The sequence below is a fragment of the Giraffa tippelskirchi genome, chromosome 2 (genome assembly GCF_054371585.1).
Source record: "Giraffa tippelskirchi isolate mGirTip1 chromosome 2, T2T-mGirTip1v1.2.pri, whole genome shotgun sequence".
Taxonomy (NCBI): Eukaryota; Metazoa; Chordata; class Mammalia; order Artiodactyla; family Giraffidae; genus Giraffa; species Giraffa tippelskirchi.
The window spans coordinates 188,330,648-188,350,303 of record NC_137276.1 but is presented as its reverse complement, the minus strand read 5'-3'; the positions used below and the strand labels follow the sequence as shown (position 1 = coordinate 188,350,303).

The window sequence follows — 19,656 nt, the reverse complement described above, 5'->3', positions numbered from 1 at the left end:
AAATGCAGACTTCTGGGCTTCTCCCTGCTGATTACTTAAGTAGATCTGAAGTGAGCCCAGTCTGCATTTAATTAGGCACTCTGACTCTTTCTGATCTTGTTTGCCACCAAGGCCAGTGTTTCAGGGAGGTGGCGTCCCAGGCAGGAGCTCATCATTCATTGGCTATTTATTGAGTGCTAACTAGGTGTGAAGCATTCTAGGGGACATGCCCTTGCTCAGCAAAAGTTTACACTGAAGGAGGAAATAAGACTTGAATGCAGATAGGGTAGCAGCTGCTGGCTCTCCAGGTTAGAGTCAGACTGTTGCTTCTTTCTTGTTCACATTTTACTTTGTGCAAGCCTCATATTGGTTTAGAGTAATTTATTCTAGCTTATTTATTCACCTATCTCTCAGTTAGTGTATTCTGTGAGGGCAAGTGACCTTCACTGTTGACCTACTTAAATGTTTTCCCATCATCTTCTCTTATTTTGAATTGTGGTGTTGGAGAAGACTTTTGAGAGTCCGTTGGACTGCAAGGAGATCAAACCAGTCCATCCTAAAGGAAATCAGTCCTGAATATTCATTTGAAGGACTGACGTTGAAACTGAAACTCCAATACTTGGGCCACTGGATGCGAAGAGCTGACTCATTTGAAAAGACCCTGATGCTGGGAAAGATTGAAGGAGGGAAGAGAAGGGGATGACAAAGGATGAGATGGTTGGATGGCATCACTAACTCAATGGATATCAGTTCAGTTCAGTCGCTCAGTCGCGTCCGACTCTGTGACCCCATGAATTGCAGCACGCCAGGCCTCCCTGTCCGTCACCAACTCCCGGAGTTTACCCAAACTCGTGTGCATCGAGTCGGTGATGCCATCCAGCCATCTCATCCTCTGTCATCCCCTTCTCCTCCTGCCTCTAATCCTTCCCAGTATTAGGGTCTTTTCCAATAAGTCAACTCTTCGCGTGAGGTGGCCAAAGTATTGGAGTTTCAGCTTCAACATCAGTCCTTCCAATGAACACCCAGGACTGATCTCCTTTAGGATGGACTGGTTGGATCTCCTTGCAGTCCAAGGGACTCTCAAGAGTCTTCTCCAACACCACAGTTCAAAAGCATCAATTCTTCGACGCTCAGCTTTCTTCACCGTCCAACTCTCACATCCATACATGACCACTGGAAAAACCATAGCCTTGACTAGACGGACCTTTGTTGGCAAAGTAATGTCTCTGCTTTTAAATATGCTATCTAGGTTGGACATAACTTTCCTTCCAAGGAGTAAGCGTCTTTTAATTTCATGCCTACAATCACCATCTGCAGTGATTTTGGAGTCCAAAAAAATAAAGTCTGACACTGTTTCCACTGTTTGAGTTTGGGTAAACTCCGGGAGTTGGTGATGAACAGGGAGGCCTGGTGTGCTGCAGTCTATGGGGTCACAAAGAGTTGGACATAACTGAGGGACTGAACTGAACTGAACTTTCTTATTCCTATAACTTTGATTTGGCTGTGACTCCCAACTTAAGCAACTGTGCCAATCTCTTGCTTGTGGCACTGTATGTTAGAAGCTGGTTTGTCTTTATCAGACTTAAAATCAGGCTTTATTATGTCACTGCTTCCATGGCCTTTCCTTTTGTCGCCTGTCCATCTTGATGGCATGGAAGAGAGAGTCCAAAGATCAGACATGTTCCCCTGGCTCTGGTTTTCACAGCAGGCGGGACATAACTGTGGTCATGTGGGTGGGGTGTCAAGGTGAGTCTCATTAGGAAATACTCTATGGCACAACGTTTGGACTGGAGGTAGAGTGTTCAAACGGGTGTGGTCCTTAGACCTACATTTATGCAGGCATTGTGACATATTCTGAAGCCTTATCTGCTCAAGTTCAAGCTGGAAGGATATGAGCACATTGGTTTAGTCTCCAAGGAGGAAGAGGGGACAGTTTTAGATTTAAGCCAGTCAGTGTCTGCTTTGCCTTCTCGAGACTGGGACCAGTGTAAATTCTATTCCGAGAGAAGAGAATTGCATGGGAGTTGACACTGAGGAAAGTGTGAAGGTAAGGATAATTTAACTAAAAAAGTCTTTCAAAACAGTTGAAATTTGGGAGAGAAAGAACTGATATGAAATGATGGAGAATCAAAAAAAAATTAAAGCTACGTATGCTTATATACACGTTGCTTTGAGAATGAAGGCAAATGATAAAGTGAGCTCAAGAAATAGCTCAAATTGGTTTATTGTGTTGGATTTATAAATGTCTTGATATGAATCACTAAATAAGATTTAGTAATATTTTATTTTGGTCATAGCTCAAGATGAATTTTTACTTAAAGTTTGGTGGTGGCTGAAGATGAATTTTTAGTTTAAGTTTTTCTCCATGGTATTCATTTATATTTGGTTTAGAATACAATAAGTAAATTTTAGAATGTGTTTCTTGCAGCTGTTTTGAGTTCTTTCCTCTTTTCGTACACAGGCCTGGTCATTGTTTAAGTGGCTTTGGTTAATGGGAATGAACACCTAACACCTGATTTTGCACTTGAGATTTGCCCAATATTACCCACAAATGTGAGAGTTTTAAAATATTTCCCTTTTGGGTGGTGAGTGTTTGTGTATGTCAGGGGTTGGTCAGAAAAATACAGTTAATGGGGGTTTCAGGCATTGTTTCTTGTCTTAGCTTAGGGGATGATGTTTGGTGTCATTAGGAGCAGAGGGTTTTTTCTGGATGGGGAAGGGTATAAATTTTTAGGATGACTGGAAGCTCGAAACCAGTGATTGAATCTTGAAGCTTACCACTTTAGGGCTGCCTGAACCTTTATAGGTGGTGCAATCAAGCAGGGAGGATGCTGAGGAAGGACCTTCTGGTTTGCTAGCCTGGTGATTTCTCCCAGGTTTCTGCTGGCTGTCTGGCGGGTGTGCTCTGCCTTGTGGAGGAGAGCCCTGTGTTATCCTTTCAAGGGCAACATGTCGGCTTTTGGATTGAGATCTAATTAAACTCTGGATTACTAGGTTTTTACCAGCAATTGCACTTGTAGGCAATAGTAAAACAGGGAACAAAAGACAGATATACAGGTGGTGGTGTTCTAGAAGTTGACTAGAGTGATGTTTGAGGTTCTGAGTGAGTTTTCTGTCTCCACAATGGAGTGAAATTAAGCGAGTGCCATTTTTGTTTCTAGGAGCAACTGGGTCTGCTGGGTCCCTTAACCAGGCAATTATAGCAAGCCTGTTTTGACTTCATTTTGTTTGGCTCTTTTAAACAGAAAGATTGGAACCATCAGAATGTTTCAGATTAAAAGGCTAATGATACAGAAGTTCTATAACTGACATAGGAAAAGAAGTCATTTCTTATCCCACTTCGATCATCTCAAAATCTTTCAACTATTCCCATTGCCTCCCTATCACATCCCAGGGACTGTTCTGAGATATACTGGTTTGTTCCGCCTTTGAGGGTACAAGACTCTGTTAGCTGGTCATGGAGGTTGATTTGTCTTAGAGCTTTACAATTCAGATATTTCCATGCTATTTCTAAAATACACAAAATATTTTATGTGTGTACTCAAAGTATTTATTAGGCAAACCTGAATATTTAAAAGCAACCACAATTTTGGTAACTCTGGTTTGGAACTTCCTTCTTTTTTATCCCCCATATACCAGGAACCTAAAAAAAAGAGAAAAAATGGATGACCCAGGCTCATAACCTCTGAGAGGCCTCAATTACCTGCTTTACAAGCTCTCACAATATAGTAATGAACATACAGGTTAACGGAGAAGGCACATTTCCAGTAACTAATCACACAAAGAGTTCATTAAAGTAAGAACTGAGTACTCTGAGAAGGTATAAGAGTGATTCTTTCCTGTCTGTCCATCAGGGAGGATTTTCCAAGTAGATAAAATTCAAGAGGCTGGGGAAGTCAACCAAGTTTGAAGCAGGAGAGGGCTGACAAAGAAAGCAGAGGTATTAAGTATCAATAACCAATTAGTTTTCAGGGACATAGATGGACTCTAGGATGACTTTCATATTTTGGGGCTTGAGTAATTGGGGGCAGGAGGAGAAGGGGATGACAGAGGATGAGATGGCTGGATGGCATCACCGACTCAATGGACATGGGTTTGGGTAGATTCTGGGAGTTGGTGATGGACAGGGAGGCTTGGTGTGCTGTGGTTCATGGGGTCTCAAAGAGTTGGACATGACTGAGTGGCTGAACTGAACTGAACTGAAGTGGATGAGTGGTGGTAACTGGAGAAAATATTTTCTGGTAGTGGGTAGTATAAATAAGATGATTAGTTCAGTGGAAGTGTTGAATAAATATGTGATCCTGTGTTATAAGAAGGGTTTATTTACTCTTGTTAACTTAGAACTTCATAGGTCCAGTGGGGAATGGAAGAGTAGATTGGTTCCTGCTTTCAGTCTACTTGCGGCTTATTCTTTAATTGCAGTCAAGGAGTTAAATAACCACAGAAAATTCTAGTAACCCTCTAAGACAGCAGCAGGAGCAATGTTATAGGCCGTACATGAATGATTGCTAGGTGAATTGCATAGGTGCTTCTTGCTTTGCTGCAGTTGGTATCCAAGTAGAATTTCTCATCTGGTTTTACTTTTGTTTTACTTTCATAGTTTGATATGAGTTGAGAATAGCAGGAGCTTGTTTAATAATCCTGTGGGTTGTTTGCTTTGAAATATCTCACTTTAACTTTATCAGTTAGAAACTTTGTCTTATTTAACACAAGAGGGGAGCTTCCCAGGTCGCTCAGTGGTAAGGAATTTGCCTCCAATGCAGAAGACGCAAGAGATGAGAGTTCAATCCCTGGGTCAGAAGGATCCCCTGGAGAAGGAAATGACAACCCACTCCAGTATTTTTGCCTGGAGGATTCCATGGACAGAGGAGCCTGGCAGGCTACAGTTCAGGGGGTTGCAGAAAGTTGAAAACGACTGAGCACATGAGCCCCATGATCACCACAGAAGAGGAATCTGAGGCCCTGAAGGGGTAAATAACTTTCCCAAAGACATGGAGTGGGTAAATGGTAAAGTTTGGATTCAGATCTAATTTTCTAGATCTTCAGATCTTCCTCAGTTTTTAAAAAATCCCGTTTATTTATTTTAACTAAATATATCCCTTATCTCCTAATTTTAGACATGTATATTGTTTCTAATTTGGTGCCTCTATTTCCAGTTAGATATTTAGGATAAATTCCTAGAAGCGCATTCCCTGTACCAAGGAATGTAAAATCTTTAAGATTGCTTTAGAATACATCAGATACTTTTCCAGAAAAGTTAAAAAAATTTGCAGTGTAGGTGTACTTTTCAATCCCATGTAGAAGTATTTTTTAGTCTCTTCTGGTTGCCTAAGCTATGACAAGTAAGAGGACTCCATAACACTGTGATAAAGATGGTGGTTAGGATAATGAATCAGCGAATCTGTTAGGGCAGGAAGGAACTCCAGGTGTCAGGTAGGCCACCTCCTTCTTTATTAATTAAGGACCAAGGCTCAGCGAGCTTAAGGGACCTCATCCAGACCATGCTACTCATTAGAGTCAGAGTCTGGATAAGAAGCTGCACTTTGCACTATGTGGTACACTGAGGTAGAGTCTCTAGGACGGTATGGATGATTCAATGGCTGCCGAAATGTCCATCTGGGATCTAAGCTGGAGATTTAAGAGACTTTTAGTGTTTTAGTCAGCTTCATAGTTCATCTTTGAAACTTCACAGTTCTGTCAGGAGGGTGTGGAAATAACTCAAAGGGATCTGTCCCAAACCAAGAGGTCCAGCACCCAGCCCTGCTGGGCTGGGGGGAATCCTGAAATCCTCCTTTCACGAGTTCTTCTGCACTGACCTACTGTCAGATCCAGAGGGATGATTCTGAGTTCTCTCTTTGTTATTCTGCAGAAGGTACAATAGCTTTGAACAAAAGACTGCTCACGTGATTAAAAACTCATATAATTCAAGACTGATTTTCTGTAAGACTGGATTCAAGACATATTTGGCCAAGACCAAAAAAAAAAAGAGTATTTCTGTTTTTTGTTGCTTGATCATGTAGCAATTCAATCCAAGCCTGGTATTCTGTAGTGCTGACCAAAAAAGGAGGATATTTCTGTTTTTTATTGCTCGATCATGTAGCAGTTATGTTTACAGAATTTACAACTTGATTTGGCTTGATATCCCTCTGAATCTGCTGGATTAAGCTGTTAAATGTCAACTTTTAATGACTTAACTCAATAAAGGGTTGTTTCCTGCAAAAATCTGATGCAATCTGGTTGACCGTCTTCTATGTTGTAGATATGCCATGCCTAGGTTGCCAAGGCAGGGGAAAAACAAGTTAAAGGACTCACATAAGCTCTTAACTGACTTAGCATGAAAGTGACAAATGCCACAATCTGCTGGACAGAACTAGAAACATGGTTCTGATTAAAATGGAGAAGAGGCTGGGTAAAGTGTGTGGAAGAGTACACAGATATTTGATGAGCACTAATGGTCTCTTCCACACTCTTGATGTTTGATACTCTGAAATTACCTCCTTAAAAATTTTTGTAGGCAATTTCATATCACTTCGAGTTTTAAACATAAAGATAGAACTTTCCTATTACTGTCTTTCAAATATGATTAAAATTTGTTGGCTGAGTACATGCTATCATTTTTAAGAGATCTTTTGAGCTCCTTGTTAAAAACAGTGAAAGTTTTTTTTTTAATAATTATGAGGTTTGGATAAGTAATTTCACTTCTCTACACCTGTATCCCAATTGAAAATGTGATTTAACCCCTGATTCGTGGGTATATTGTGAAAATTAGGTTAGAGATCACATGTAAACCAGTAGACACAGTGCCTAGAACAAGATTAAGTGTTCAACGAATGTCTATCTTTCTACTTGATGGTATTGTTGATCTTGTAATTGGTCTATGTCTGTCGACAGTTATACTGGATCCTCTGACTTAGCAGTATATCTACCATCATCAGAAGATAATATATAGGAATAAGTCATGTTTTGGCCAAGTTTTAGAAATGAAACATCTTCATCTTCTCTATGTTCTTATTTTGGTAGTTATGGGGAATTTCAAAGGCCATGCTCTCCCTGGATCCTTCTTTTTTATCTTGGGGATTTGGTGGACTATAAAGTGCATTCTGAAATATGCCTTCAAAAAGCAGAAACGGACTTCTTACCTTGATTCCAAAGCATTATTCCGTCGAATTGAAATGTTGGAAGGAATCGTAGTAGTTGCAATGGCTTTAACTGGTGAGTGACCCTTTTCTGTGTTCTGTTTGCTTTTTGGGGTATTTTCACATGCAAAGAGAAAATTCAATATCAAACTAAAAAATTGCTAAAATAAATATTTTATTAAAAATACCTGAATACCTATTCTAATTGTAATTTCTATCTGGTATAATTTATTAGAACTTATACTTCATATTATACAAAGGGCTATTCCTTATGAGTTAGTTATAGCAATTAACTTGCCTGTCCACTCAAGGTGAATTTCCTTTTTAGATTTAGTTGGAGCCTTTAAGATAATTTTATGTCAGTTATTCTGAGGCCTGAAAGAGTTAACTCTATCCAAAACCATTTTTCAAAATGTCACGAAGATAATCAAGTGATTATGGGAAAGTATCAGTAATAAATTATTGCTGATAGGCTACCCACAGGGTTCATGCTGAAGAAAACCTCATCTTCTGCGCTCATCCTTTTTGTATGGTTACTAAATTAGAGAGGGAGGTTGGGCCAGATGATTGTAAGGACTTTCCATTGGTTCTATGATTCTGTAAAAATGTTCTGTGTTTTTAGAGTTCCACTTCAGCCTTTCCTTTACTGAAGGCAAAACATCCTAATTTTCCTTTAGATTTCTTCATGCTTTGTTCATGATGAGAGGTCTTTGCGATGGTCATCCAACTGTGGATCAACTATTTTTCAAAGAGAGGAATTTCTTTGCCAAATTCTATAGATTAATAAATGAAGCCACATTTTCAAAAAAGTTTTTCAGAATTTGTGTAACTGGCTAGACTGTATGCTATATCTGTGTGTGCTTTCTCAGTTATCCTTAACTGGGGAGAAGCTGAACTCTAGCATTTTAATCCTGAACCAAGCACAACTCACTACCCAAAGATGTACTGTGTAAAAAGAAGTAATCAGATGCTATAGGGTTAATCTCACAAATCTAAATCTAAAATTACTCAGGATTCGTCTAGTCATTAGATTAAAGTAGGAACTAAGGTCATCAGAGGAACTGATCAGGGAACTCTGTGGAACTAAGACCATTAGCTTTGAAGATCTGAAATAGCTGTTTGATGAAACTCACTATCTTTGACTAAGAGTGATTATCCAAACCAATCTTTGAAGCTTCAAAACCAGCCTAAAGAACCAGTGCTCAGCTGTTAGGTAACAGACCAGAAAGAAGAATCAGTGCCATAAAAAGACAATATATTGGGCTAAGAAGTAGGCTGGTCCTTCTGCATCTTCCTTTTTCAGTAAAATTGTGGAAAGATGGCTTAAAGTGTGATATATCCCTCTGCAGGCATCCTTGGAGAACAGTTTATTCCTGGAGGACCACACCTGACCTTGTATGACTACAAAGAAGGCCAATGGGTCCAACTCCTGAGCTGGCAGCATTTTACCATGTACTTCTTCTTTGGGATGATGGGTGTGACAAACATCTTATCTTCTACCATCATGTCACTTCCTGCCTCCTTTAGCAAGTTAATGTTATCAAATGCCTTATTTGTGGAGGGTAAGTATGAGTATTTTCATATACCTTTCATTATTCTTGGACATTTGTCTAGCCCTTTACAATAATATTTCTTTTGTGTCCTGGTATAGCCTTAGCCCATAAGGTCATCTGTTTGGTTTGGGCCATGGTGAGCTACTGAGATGTCCTCAACAGGGTGCCAAAGATTTTCCTTCCCTACTGACTCATTTCGGCTTTCCTCGTGGCTCAGTTGGTAAAGAATCTGCCTGCAATGCAAGAGACCTGGGTTTGATCCCTGGGTCAGGAAGATCCCCTGGAGAAAAAAATGGCTACCACTCCAGTATCCTTGCCTGTAGAATTCAATGGACAGAGGAGGCTGGTGGGCTATAGTCCATGGGGTGACAAAGAGGTGGACGTGACTGAATACTAATACACACACACTGACTCATTTAGTACAACTGGACAAGCCCAGCCATTCAATGTGTTTTATTCACATTTCACACTTGTCTGAAAGAAATACCTACTCCAGTATTCTTGCCTGGAGAATTCCATGGACAGAGGAGCCTAGTGGGCTACAGCCAGGGGGGTTGCAGAAATTGTCTGTTACGGCTTAGCAACAAATTAACAACAATGACAGCCATGGTTTATCTCTGATTTATCCAAGAGATGATCATTATTTCCATTTTTGACTTATAAAGCTGAGCAGAATAGTGAAGCATAAATATCCTCAAATGAGGAGACCACTCACAGTAGAGTAGCTTCCAAATCTACAAAGTAGCCTTTTTAATATTGATATAGTGAAACTCCACCATTACATGATACGCATGCATGCATGCTAATTTGCTTCAGTCGTGTCCGACTCTGTGCGACCCCATGGACAACAGCCCACCAGGCTCTTCCATCCACAGGATTCTCCAGGCAAGAATACTGGAGTGGGGTGCCATTTCCTTCTCCAATTACATGATAAGCAGGGTCCAAAATATCCGGTCACATAAAAATGAAGTCCTAACATTCTTTGTTCCGTTAGCCTCCCTGTTGCTCTGTACAGAAACACTGAAAACAAGTATTTAATGATTTGTTTTCATTTATTTTATATGTAAGGGATAGATTGATTGTAGAACTAGAAAAACCTCCCCATTATCAAGAGGTAGTCTTTCCTAATGTCCACTTTGCCTCCCACATCCAAAGGTAAGAGCTTTGGTTGGGCACCAGCCATGATGCCATGATTCTCTTTATCTCAGGATGTTACCATATTTTCAATGAACATCTTTTCCCCCTTATCTAAATGAAAAGGATGAAACTGAAGCCAGCATCTCTGTCCATGGGATTAAAAAATATAGTTACTACTTCTTGGGAGCTTCCAGAGAATCTTATCATACCCATCAAATTCCACTTTATAACTTGTGTGTATATTTACTGCCTTCAGTGGACTGAGTTTCTTAAGGTGAGGGTTTGCCTCATTCATCTGTCTGTTCACCTTAACACCTGTTTCACTGTTCCCTTCATGCTTATTATTCTTATTTTTGCATAAAAGATGGCTTTGAAATATAGTTATAGAAAATGTCATGATGTATTAGAGAAGAGAATAAAGGCTGGGGAAGGGGAAAGAAAATTTCAAAAATTCCATCCTAAAGAGGTAGTGATCACTCCAAAAATGCTGTGTGCTCAGTCATGTCCAACTCTTTTGCCACCCCATGAACTGTAGCCCACCAGGCTCCTTTGTCCATGAGATTTTCCAGGCAAGAATACTGGAGTAGGTTGCCATTTCCTACTCCAGGTAATCTTCCAGACCCAAGGATTGAATCCAGATTTCCTGCACCTCCTGCATAGGCAGGTGGATTCTTTACCACTGTGCCACCTGGGAAGTCCCCCAAATGCTAGCGGTTTCCAATATTGTAGGAAGCAGTGGGCATCTGATATTTTGGACAAATAAATGTGTGTGTTTATGAAAGTTGTGTATTGAGGGAAACAGTAGATAGTTTCACTGAAAAAGACAAACAATTTTTTTTGCCTCTGACAGCTTTTGTTTTCTACAATCATATTCATGGCCGGGAAATGCTGGACATCTTTGTGCACAAGCTTCTGGTCTTGGTCATCTTTTCAATAGGCCTTATTGCCTTCATGGAGCTCTTCACACAGAGCAATATAACTGTGGAACTTCTGCGGACAAGCCTTTTCCTACTTCAGGGAAGCTGGTTCTGGCAGGTGAGTTGGGGCCTCCAGTCAATGTGCCCGGTGTCTGCACTGATGACCATCTCTCTTTGATTGTAGGAGTTGTGCTCTGAAACCCAGAGACTTCCTTCTGATATTCTGCTGGCAGTGAAAACGTGAGCCTTTGAGAGGTGATGCTTAATTGAAGGGCTCAGTGACCCTGATGGGAATAGTGACAGAGCAGCAGGGAAGGAGGTGGGAGATGTACACCTTCATCATGCACCTGAATATCCATTTTTAGGAACTCTGAGCTGGTGCTTAGCTGGAAGCAGTTCCTGATGTTCAGTTCAGTTCAGTTCAGTTCAGTTCAGTCGCACGGTCATGTCCAACTATTTGCGACCCCATGAGCTGCAGCAGGCCAGGCCTCCCTGTCCATCACCAACTTCCTGGGTTTACCCAAACCCATGTCCATCTAGTCAGTGATGCCATCCAACCATCTCATCCTCTGTTGTCCCCTTCTCCACCTGCCCCCAATCCTTCCCAGCACCAGGGTCTTTTCCAATGAGTCAACTGTTCACATGAGGTGGCCAAAGTATTGGAGTTTCAGCTCAACATCAGTCCTTCCAATGAACACCCAGGACTGATCTCCTTTAGGATGGACTGGTTGGATCTTCTTGCAGTCCAAGAAACTCTCAAGAGTCTTCTCCAACACCACAGTTCAAAAGCATCAATTCTTCGGTGCTCAGCTTTCTTCACCGTCCAACTCTCACATCCATACATGACCACTGGAAAAACCATAACCTTGACTAGACGGACCTTTGTTGGCAAAGTAATGTCTCTGCTTTTAAATATGCTATCTAGGTTGGCCATAACCTTCCTTCCAAAGAGTAAGCGTCTTTTAATTTCATGGCTGCAATCACCATCAGCAGTGATTTTGGAGCCCAGAAAAATAAAGTCTGACACTGTTTCTACTGTTTCCCCATCTATTTCCCATGAAGTGATGGGACCAGATGCCATGATCTTAGTTTTCTGAATGTTGAGCTTTAAGCCAACTTTTTCACTCTCCTCTTTCACTTTCATCAAGAGGCTCTTTAGTTCTTCTTCACTTTCTGCCATAAGGGTGGTGTCATCTGCATATCTGAGGTTATTGATATTTCTCCCAGCAATCTTGATTCCAGCTTGTGCTTCTTCCAGCCCAGCGTTTTTCATGATGTACTCTGCATATAAGTTAAATAAGCAGGGTAACAATATACAGCCTTGACATACTCCTTTTCCTATTTGGAACCAGTCTGTTGTTCCATGTCCAGTTCTAACTGTTGCTTCCTGACCTGCATACAGGTTTCTCAAGAGACAGGTCAGATGGTCTGGTATTCCCATCTCTTTCAGAATTTTCCACAGCTTATTGTGATCCACACAGTCAAAGGCTTTGGCATAGTCAATAAAGCAGAAATAGATGTTTTCGTGGAACTCTCTTGCCTTTTCGATGATCCAGCGGATATTGGCAATTTGATCTCTGGTTCCTCTGCCTTTTCTAAAACCAGCTTGAAGATCTGGAAGTTCACGGTGCACGTATTTCTGAAGTGCGGCTTGGAGAATTTTGAGCATTACTTTACTAGCGTGTGAGATGAGTGCCATTGTGCGGTAGTTTGAGCATTCTTTGGCATTGCCTTTCTTTGGGATTGGAATGAAAACTGACCTTTTCCGGTCCTATGGCCACTGCTGAGTTTTCCAGATTTGCTGGCATATTGAGTGCAGCACTTTCACAGCATCATCTTTCAGGATTTGAAATAGCTCAACTGGAATTCCATCACCTCCACTAGCTTTGTTCGTAGTGACGCTTTCTAAGGCCACTTGACTTCAAATTCCATGATGTCTGGCTCTAGGTGAGTGATCACAAGCCACTTAAAGACTAATAAGTAATAAGCTTGAGAAACATATGGAAGGCAGGAAAGGGAGGGAATTATGTATTGAGGAATAAGTATGTGCTGGCCACTGGACACGACTTTTACATACACATTATTTCATTCTCATTTCATCCTTGTGTTTCATTTTGTCCTCATGACAACTTGGAAGTTAGATATTATCATCCCCAGTTGACTGATAAAGAAGACTCAGAGAGAGCAAATTACTTTCCCAGGATCACACAGTAATGGAGCTAGGTTCTAAACATGAGTCTGTCTCACTCCAATTCCCAGGCACTTTCCATTTTACTGTTGACTCCCTAACCTTGGAGTGTTATTGAAAACATGTATTCCTATCAGTGAATGTATACTATATAGCAGGGGTCCCCAACTTCTGGGATCTAATGTCTGATCTGTGGTGGAGTTGATATAATATGAAAAAACGTGAAGTACACATAAATATAATGCACTTGAACTGAACTGAACTGAAACTTCTTCCACCCTGGTTCATGGAAAAATTGTCTTCCACGAATTTAGTCCCTGTTGCCAAAAAGAATGGGGACCACTATTTTATAGAGACTGATAAATCATAATCCAATATACATATATAGTCTGGGATGAAAGGTGAATGTGCTTTAATGTCAGAAGATTTGTTAAAGGAGATTTTTAGTCACTAAAGTTCAAGGATATGGGATATGGGGACATGAGGTTCTTCCAGGGATTTGCATTTCAGTGAAGAGCTGTGGAGGTGACTGATGATAGACGCAAAGTCTGATGCTGTAAAGAGCAGTATTGCATAGGAACCTGGAATGTTAGGTCCATGAATCAACGCAAATTGGAAGTGGTCAAACAGGAGATGGCAAGAGTGAATGTTCACGTTCTAGGAATCAGTGAACTAAGATGGACTGGAATGGGTGAATTTAACTCAGATGACCATTATATGTACAACTGTGGGCAAGAATCCCTTAGAAGAAATGGAGTAGCCATCATGGTCAACAAAAGAGTCCGAAAGGCAGTACATGAATGCAATCTCAAAAACCATAGAATGATCTCTGTTCATTTCCAAGGCAAACCATTCAATATCACAGCAATCCAAGTCTATGCCCCGACCAGCAACACTGAAGGAGCTGAAGTTGAATGTTTCTATGAAGACCTACAACACCTTCTAGAACTAACACCCCAAAAAGATGTCCTTTTCATTATAGGGGACTGGAATGCAAAAGTAGGAAGTCAAGAAACACCTGGCGTAACAGGCAAATTTGGCCTTGGAGTACAGGATGAAGCAGGGCAAAGGCTAACATATTTTTGCCAAGAGAACGCACTTGTACTAGCAAACACCCTATTCTGACAACATAAGAGAAGACTCTACACGTGGACATCACCAGATGGTCAACACTGAAATCAGACTGATTATATTCTTTGCAGCCAAAGATGGAGAAGCTCTATACAGTCAGCAAAAACAAGACCAGGAGCAGACTGTGGCTTGGATCATGAACTGCTTCTTGCCAAATTCAGACTTAAATTGAAGAAAGTAGGGAAAACCACTAGTCCATTCAGGTATGACCTAGATCAAATCCCTTATGAGTATACAGTAGAAGTGACAAATAGATTTAAGGGACTAGATCTGATAGACAGAGTGCCTGATGAACTATGGACAGAGGTTCGTGACATTGTACAGGAGACAGGGATCAAGACAATCCCCATGGAAAAGAAATGCAAAAAAGCAAAATGGCTGTCTGAGGAGGCCTTACAGATAGCTGGGAAGAGAAGAGAAGCGAAAAGCAAAGGAGAAAAGGAAAGATATTCCCATCTGGATGGAGAGTTCCAAAGAATAGCAAGGAGAGATCAGAAAGCCTTCCTCAGCAATCAATGCAAAGAAATAGAGGAAAAAAACAGATTGGGAAAGACTAGCAATCTCTTCAAGAAACTTAGAGATACGAAAGGAACATTTCATGCAAAGATGGGCTCGATAAAAGGCAGAAATGGTATGGACCTAACAGAAGCAGAAGATATTAAGAAGAGGTGGCAAGATTACACAGAAGAACTGTACAAAAAAGATCTTCACGACCCAGATAATCACGATGGTGTGATCACTCACCTAGAGCCAGACATCCTGGAATGTGAAGTCAAGTGGGCCTTAGAAAGCATCACTACGAACAAAGCTAGTGAAGGTGATGGAATTCCAGTTGAGCTATTTCAAATCCTGAAAGATGATGCTGTGAAAGTGCTGCCCTTGATATGCCAGCAAATTTGGAAAACTCAGCAGTGGCTACAGGACTGGAAAGGGTCAGTTTTTGTTCCAATCCCAAAGAAAGGGAATGCCAAAGAATGCTCAAACTACCGCACAATTGCACTCATCTCACATGCTAGTAAAGTAATGCTCAAAATTCTCCAAGCCAGGCTTTAGCAATACGTGAACCATGAACTTCCAGATCTTCAAGCTGGTTTTAGAAAAGCCAGAGGAACCAGCGATCAAATTGCCAATATCTGCTGGATCAGGGAAAGAGCAAGAGAGTTCCAGAAAAACATCTGTTTCTACTTTATTGACTATGCCAAAGCCTTTGACTGTGTGGATCACAATAAACTGTAGAAAGTTCTGAAAGAGATGGGAATACCAGACCATCTGACCTGTCTCTTGAGAAACCTGTATGCAGGTCAGGAAGCAACAGTTAGAACTGGACATGGAACAACAGACTGGTTCCAAAGAGGAAAAGGAGTATGTCAAGGCTGTATATTGTCACCCTGCTTATTAACTTATATGCAGAGTACATCATGAGAAACGCTGGGCTGGAAGAAACACAAGCTGGAATCAAGATTGCCGGGAGAAATATCAATAACCTCAGATATGCAGATGACACCACCCTTATGGCAGAAAGTGAAGAAGAACTAAAAAGCCTCTTGATGAAAGTGAAAGAGGAGAGTGAAAAAGTTGGCTTAAAGCTCAACATTCAGAAAACTAAGATCATGGCATCTGGTCCCATCACTTCATGAGAAATAAATGGGGAAACAATAGAAACAGTGTCAGACTTTATTTTTTGGGCTCCAAAATCACTGCAGATGGTGATTGCAGCCATGAAATTAAAAGACGCTTACTCTTTGGAAGGAAGGTTATGGCCAACCTAGATAGCATATTTAAAAGTAGAGACATTAGTTTGCCAACAAAGGTCCATCTAGTCAAGGCTATGGTTTTTCCAGTGGTCATGTATGGATGTGTGAGTTGGATGGTGAAGAAAGCTGAGCACCACAGAATTGATGCTTTTGAACTGTGGTGTTGGAGAAGACTCTTGAGAGTCCCTTGGACTGCAGGAAGATCCAACCAGTCCATCCTAAAGGAGATCAGTCCTGGGTGTTCATTGGAAGGACTGATGTTGAAACTGAAACTCCAATCCTTTGGGCACCTCATGCGAAGAGTTGATTCATTGAAAAAGACCCTAATGCTGGGTAGGATTGGGAGCGGGAGGAGAAGGGGACGACAGAGGATGAGATGGTTGGATGCCATCACTGACTCGATGCACATGGGTTTGGGTAGACTCCGGGAGTTGGTGATGGACAGGGAGGCCTGGCCTGCTGCAATTCATGGGGTCACAAAGAGTCGGACACGACTGAGCGACTGAACATAACTGAACTGAACTGAAGAGTGATAACAATGCCCTGGTGGGCAAGGGGAAGAGAAGCATCATGGACAAAATGAGAGTTAGGAAAGATGTGATATTTAAGCTTGTAGGGGAGTAGAAAGGCTTTTGGAGCAGTGGCGAGTAAAGAGCTAGGTTCAAGGGTTGTTTTGAAGGAAAAATCATATAGAAAAAGTAACAAATAACTTATCATGTGATAAAATCTATAATCGGTGAATTTAACCAACTGGTATACAGAAGTTGTATTATGAGATTATTTATCATCTGTTGGGAAGCTAAATAGAATGGCATGTAAAACATAATTATGCATTCTGTATCTCTTGATGGGAATATTTTACTATATATTGTGCATGTATTGATGTCTTGCTGATGAAAACTAAAAATAAATTAAAAAAAGTTCAACAGTGATAACTTCTGACCAAGATGACAAGTGGGTTTATGCTTCAGCATATCTCCTCGGATTCAAACATATAACAATGATACATAAACTATCAAAAATACCTATGAAATTAAAAAGATATTAAAAAAGAGAAAAATAAATGAAAGTAAGAGGGTAGAAAATATGTACTTGCAATTAAACAACACAAACTAGGGCAAACCACCTGTGGGCCATACAGAATAGAAATGCATAGTTGGAGAAGATATGGACTGCAGGCCAATGGACTCCAGGTCTATGATGGGTGGTCTTTTGGCTCCAGGGAAACTAAAAGGAAATTAAAAATTCCTTTCAGTGTGAGATAAAGTCAGGCTCTTGGAACTCTTTTTAATTATATGTTTATGTAGTCCCTATTTCTAGTCACTTTCCATTCAGTTGATCTTTTACTTTCTGCTGCTGCTGCTGCTAAGTCGCTTCAGTCGTGTCTGACTCTGTGCGACCCCATAGACGGCAGTCCACCAGGCTCCGCCGTCCTTGGGATTCTCCAGGCAAGAACACTGGAGTGGGTTGCCATTTTCTTCTCCAATACATGAAAGTGAAAAGTGAAAGTGAAGTCGCTCAGTTGTGTCCAACTCTTTGAGACCCCATGGACTGTAGCCTACCAGGCTTCTCCGTCCATGGGATTCTCCAGGCAAGAGTACTGGAGTGGGTTGCCATTGCCTTCTCCGTCACTTTCTGATAGAGGTCTGTTAAAATTTTATATTAGTTATAGATTTGTCAATTTCTCCTTATTTTCAGTTTTTTCTTTAATGTCATGAGCTTGTATTCTCCTTCTCTCTAGGTTTTTTGAGTTGAATGTTCACTTATATTTAATTTTCTTATTTTTACATATAATACATCTAGGACTGCACGCGTGCTCAGTTGCTTTAGTCATGTCTGATTCTTTGTGACCCTATGGACTATAACCTGCCAGGCTCCTCAGTCCATGGGATTCTCCAGGCAAGAGTACTGGGTTGCCATGCCCTCCTCCAGGAGACCTTCCCAACCCAGGAATTGAGCCCAGAATTTGCACAAAAGGTGGATTCTTTATTGATGAGCTGCCTGGGAAGCCCTACACCTTTCTATAGAATTCCTTTTCTATATACTGCTATAGCTACCTCCTGTGAGATTTCATGTATGGTAGCTTTCACTGTTGGGAAATTTTGAATGTTGCATTTTCTATGTGCTTTCCTCTTTAATTTATGAGTTATTTAGGAGCATACTTTTCAGTTTCCCCAACATATTCTTTCTTTTTTATTATTTATTTGCAATTCTATTGCTTTGTATGTGTTCCCTTTGAAATATGTTGAGACTGCCTTTGGAATGTAGCCCAATGTCACTGGTTGTAAATGTTCCATGTATTTGAAAAGATAGTATATTCCATCTTTGTTGGGTTGAAGATTCTCCATATATTTACTAAATCAAGTTTTGAAAGAGCTAAATATGCAAATAAAGAAGTTAGAAAGTAAGGGAAAAGGGGGAAAACCCAGAGTTGAAAAAAGGAATAATAAAGATAAGCTCAGAATGAATGAAACTATTTAGTGTTTCTTTAATCATTAATGTTTGATTAAATATCTGAAGGAGGAAGCTGTGAGCTTTCATAACTGACCATAGGTTGGCTTAATATCATTCTTTCTGGCAGAGGAATAATATTTTCATATTTCTCCAAGAGCTTTTCTAAGAAAGAGATATGAGGTTAGAATCTTTGGGCATAACTCTGAGATCATTTAAAAACTTTCCATCTGTCATTATGCCTAGATTAGTATCTTTCTTTACAAGGTGGCCAGATTAAATAACGTTTGGGACTTAAAGGAAAATGAACATTTGATACCAATGCAAACATACACACTGTCAGGAAAGGCAGGTTTAACAATAGTATGTCTCCTCCCCTGCCCCCTCCCTGATAGTTTCCTCTGAAACAAAAATGTTTCAGGGGCTTAGGTGAATTTATTTTACTTCCATGTTTTGTTACTATGAATGTTTATGCCCCAAACTCTATCTCAGCCTAATACTATTACATTGTGATTTGCTTTTCAGCATATTTTTTCTCTTGCTACTTCTCCATACGTGATTAATAAACAATATGGACAGATTAGAGAAAAGGTACACCTGGATTCTTGGAACCATAAATATGGAGAGGTGAACAGGATGAGGAAAATGCCCACAGTGGCCATTTTGTAAAATAGCTCATATATAAATGATTAAGTAATAGACAAACCTGGAGGGAATTCCCCTCCCCACCTATCAAAATGGCTTCTTTCTTGAACCACATTACAGCCAAATATATTTTTCTCAAAAGCCTAATCAAAGGCAATTTAGAAAAGATTAAAAAAATCTCTCAGGCACGTTTATTCCGTGAATCATGTTTTCTGAGTCTGTGTGTGGATGAGGATTTCTAAAGCTCACTTTTGCACTTTGTCATTCCCAGTGTGAGAACCACAGTCCAGAGAGAATCAAGGAAAGAGGAGGACACACCTGGGAGGGATTTTATTTTGGAAATTCCAGAAAACAGTTGTGACTGTGGCATGAAGGGAGAAGTCTGTGAGCCTCTGGGTCAGGCGGACCCAGATCAGAATTCTGGATCTACCATATTAATCACATGCCATAGACTAACTGTTCTGTGTGCTTAAGATTCCTCAACTAAAAAATAGTAATGATATCTTATGAGATTGTTGCTTGAATGAAATGTTCCAACCTGAAAATGCCTCTGCCTTGAGGAGATGCTATTAATTCCATAGGAAGAGGGTTGAGAAATCTTCTAGGAGAAGGTGAACTTTAGTTGGAGTTTGAAAGATACGTGAGAGTCACCAGTGTGTCCAGGTTTGAGTTTTAGGACAGGTGATACTCTGCTTATTTCAGCCTTAGCTCCTGTATTAGTGTACAAGGGCTGCAATAACAAATTCTGACAAGCAGAAAGGCTTC

At 40.5% G+C, this 19,656-nt stretch overlaps 1 protein-coding gene across 12 annotated transcripts in view; it reads left to right on the top strand.

The window, feature by feature from the left end:
* Positions 1-19,656, top strand: part of TMEM45A (transmembrane protein 45A) — a 114,832-nt gene that overhangs the window by 75,502 nt on the left and 19,674 nt on the right. For 10 of the 12 annotated variants that reach the window (XM_081572456.1, XM_081572459.1, XM_081572461.1 and 7 more), the window contains 3 exons: positions 7,000-7,191; positions 8,465-8,677; positions 10,656-10,840. In XM_081572456.1, the coding sequence (XP_081428582.1) occupies positions 7,002-7,191; positions 8,465-8,677; positions 10,656-10,840 (588 nt within the window). In that variant the 5' untranslated portion in view covers positions 7,000-7,001. Of the gene's footprint in view, positions 1-1,624; positions 2,027-6,999; positions 7,192-8,464; positions 8,678-10,655; positions 10,841-19,656 lie in introns of those variants that run through there. The other 2 variants (XM_081572457.1, XM_081572451.1) reach the window with 2 other exon arrangements.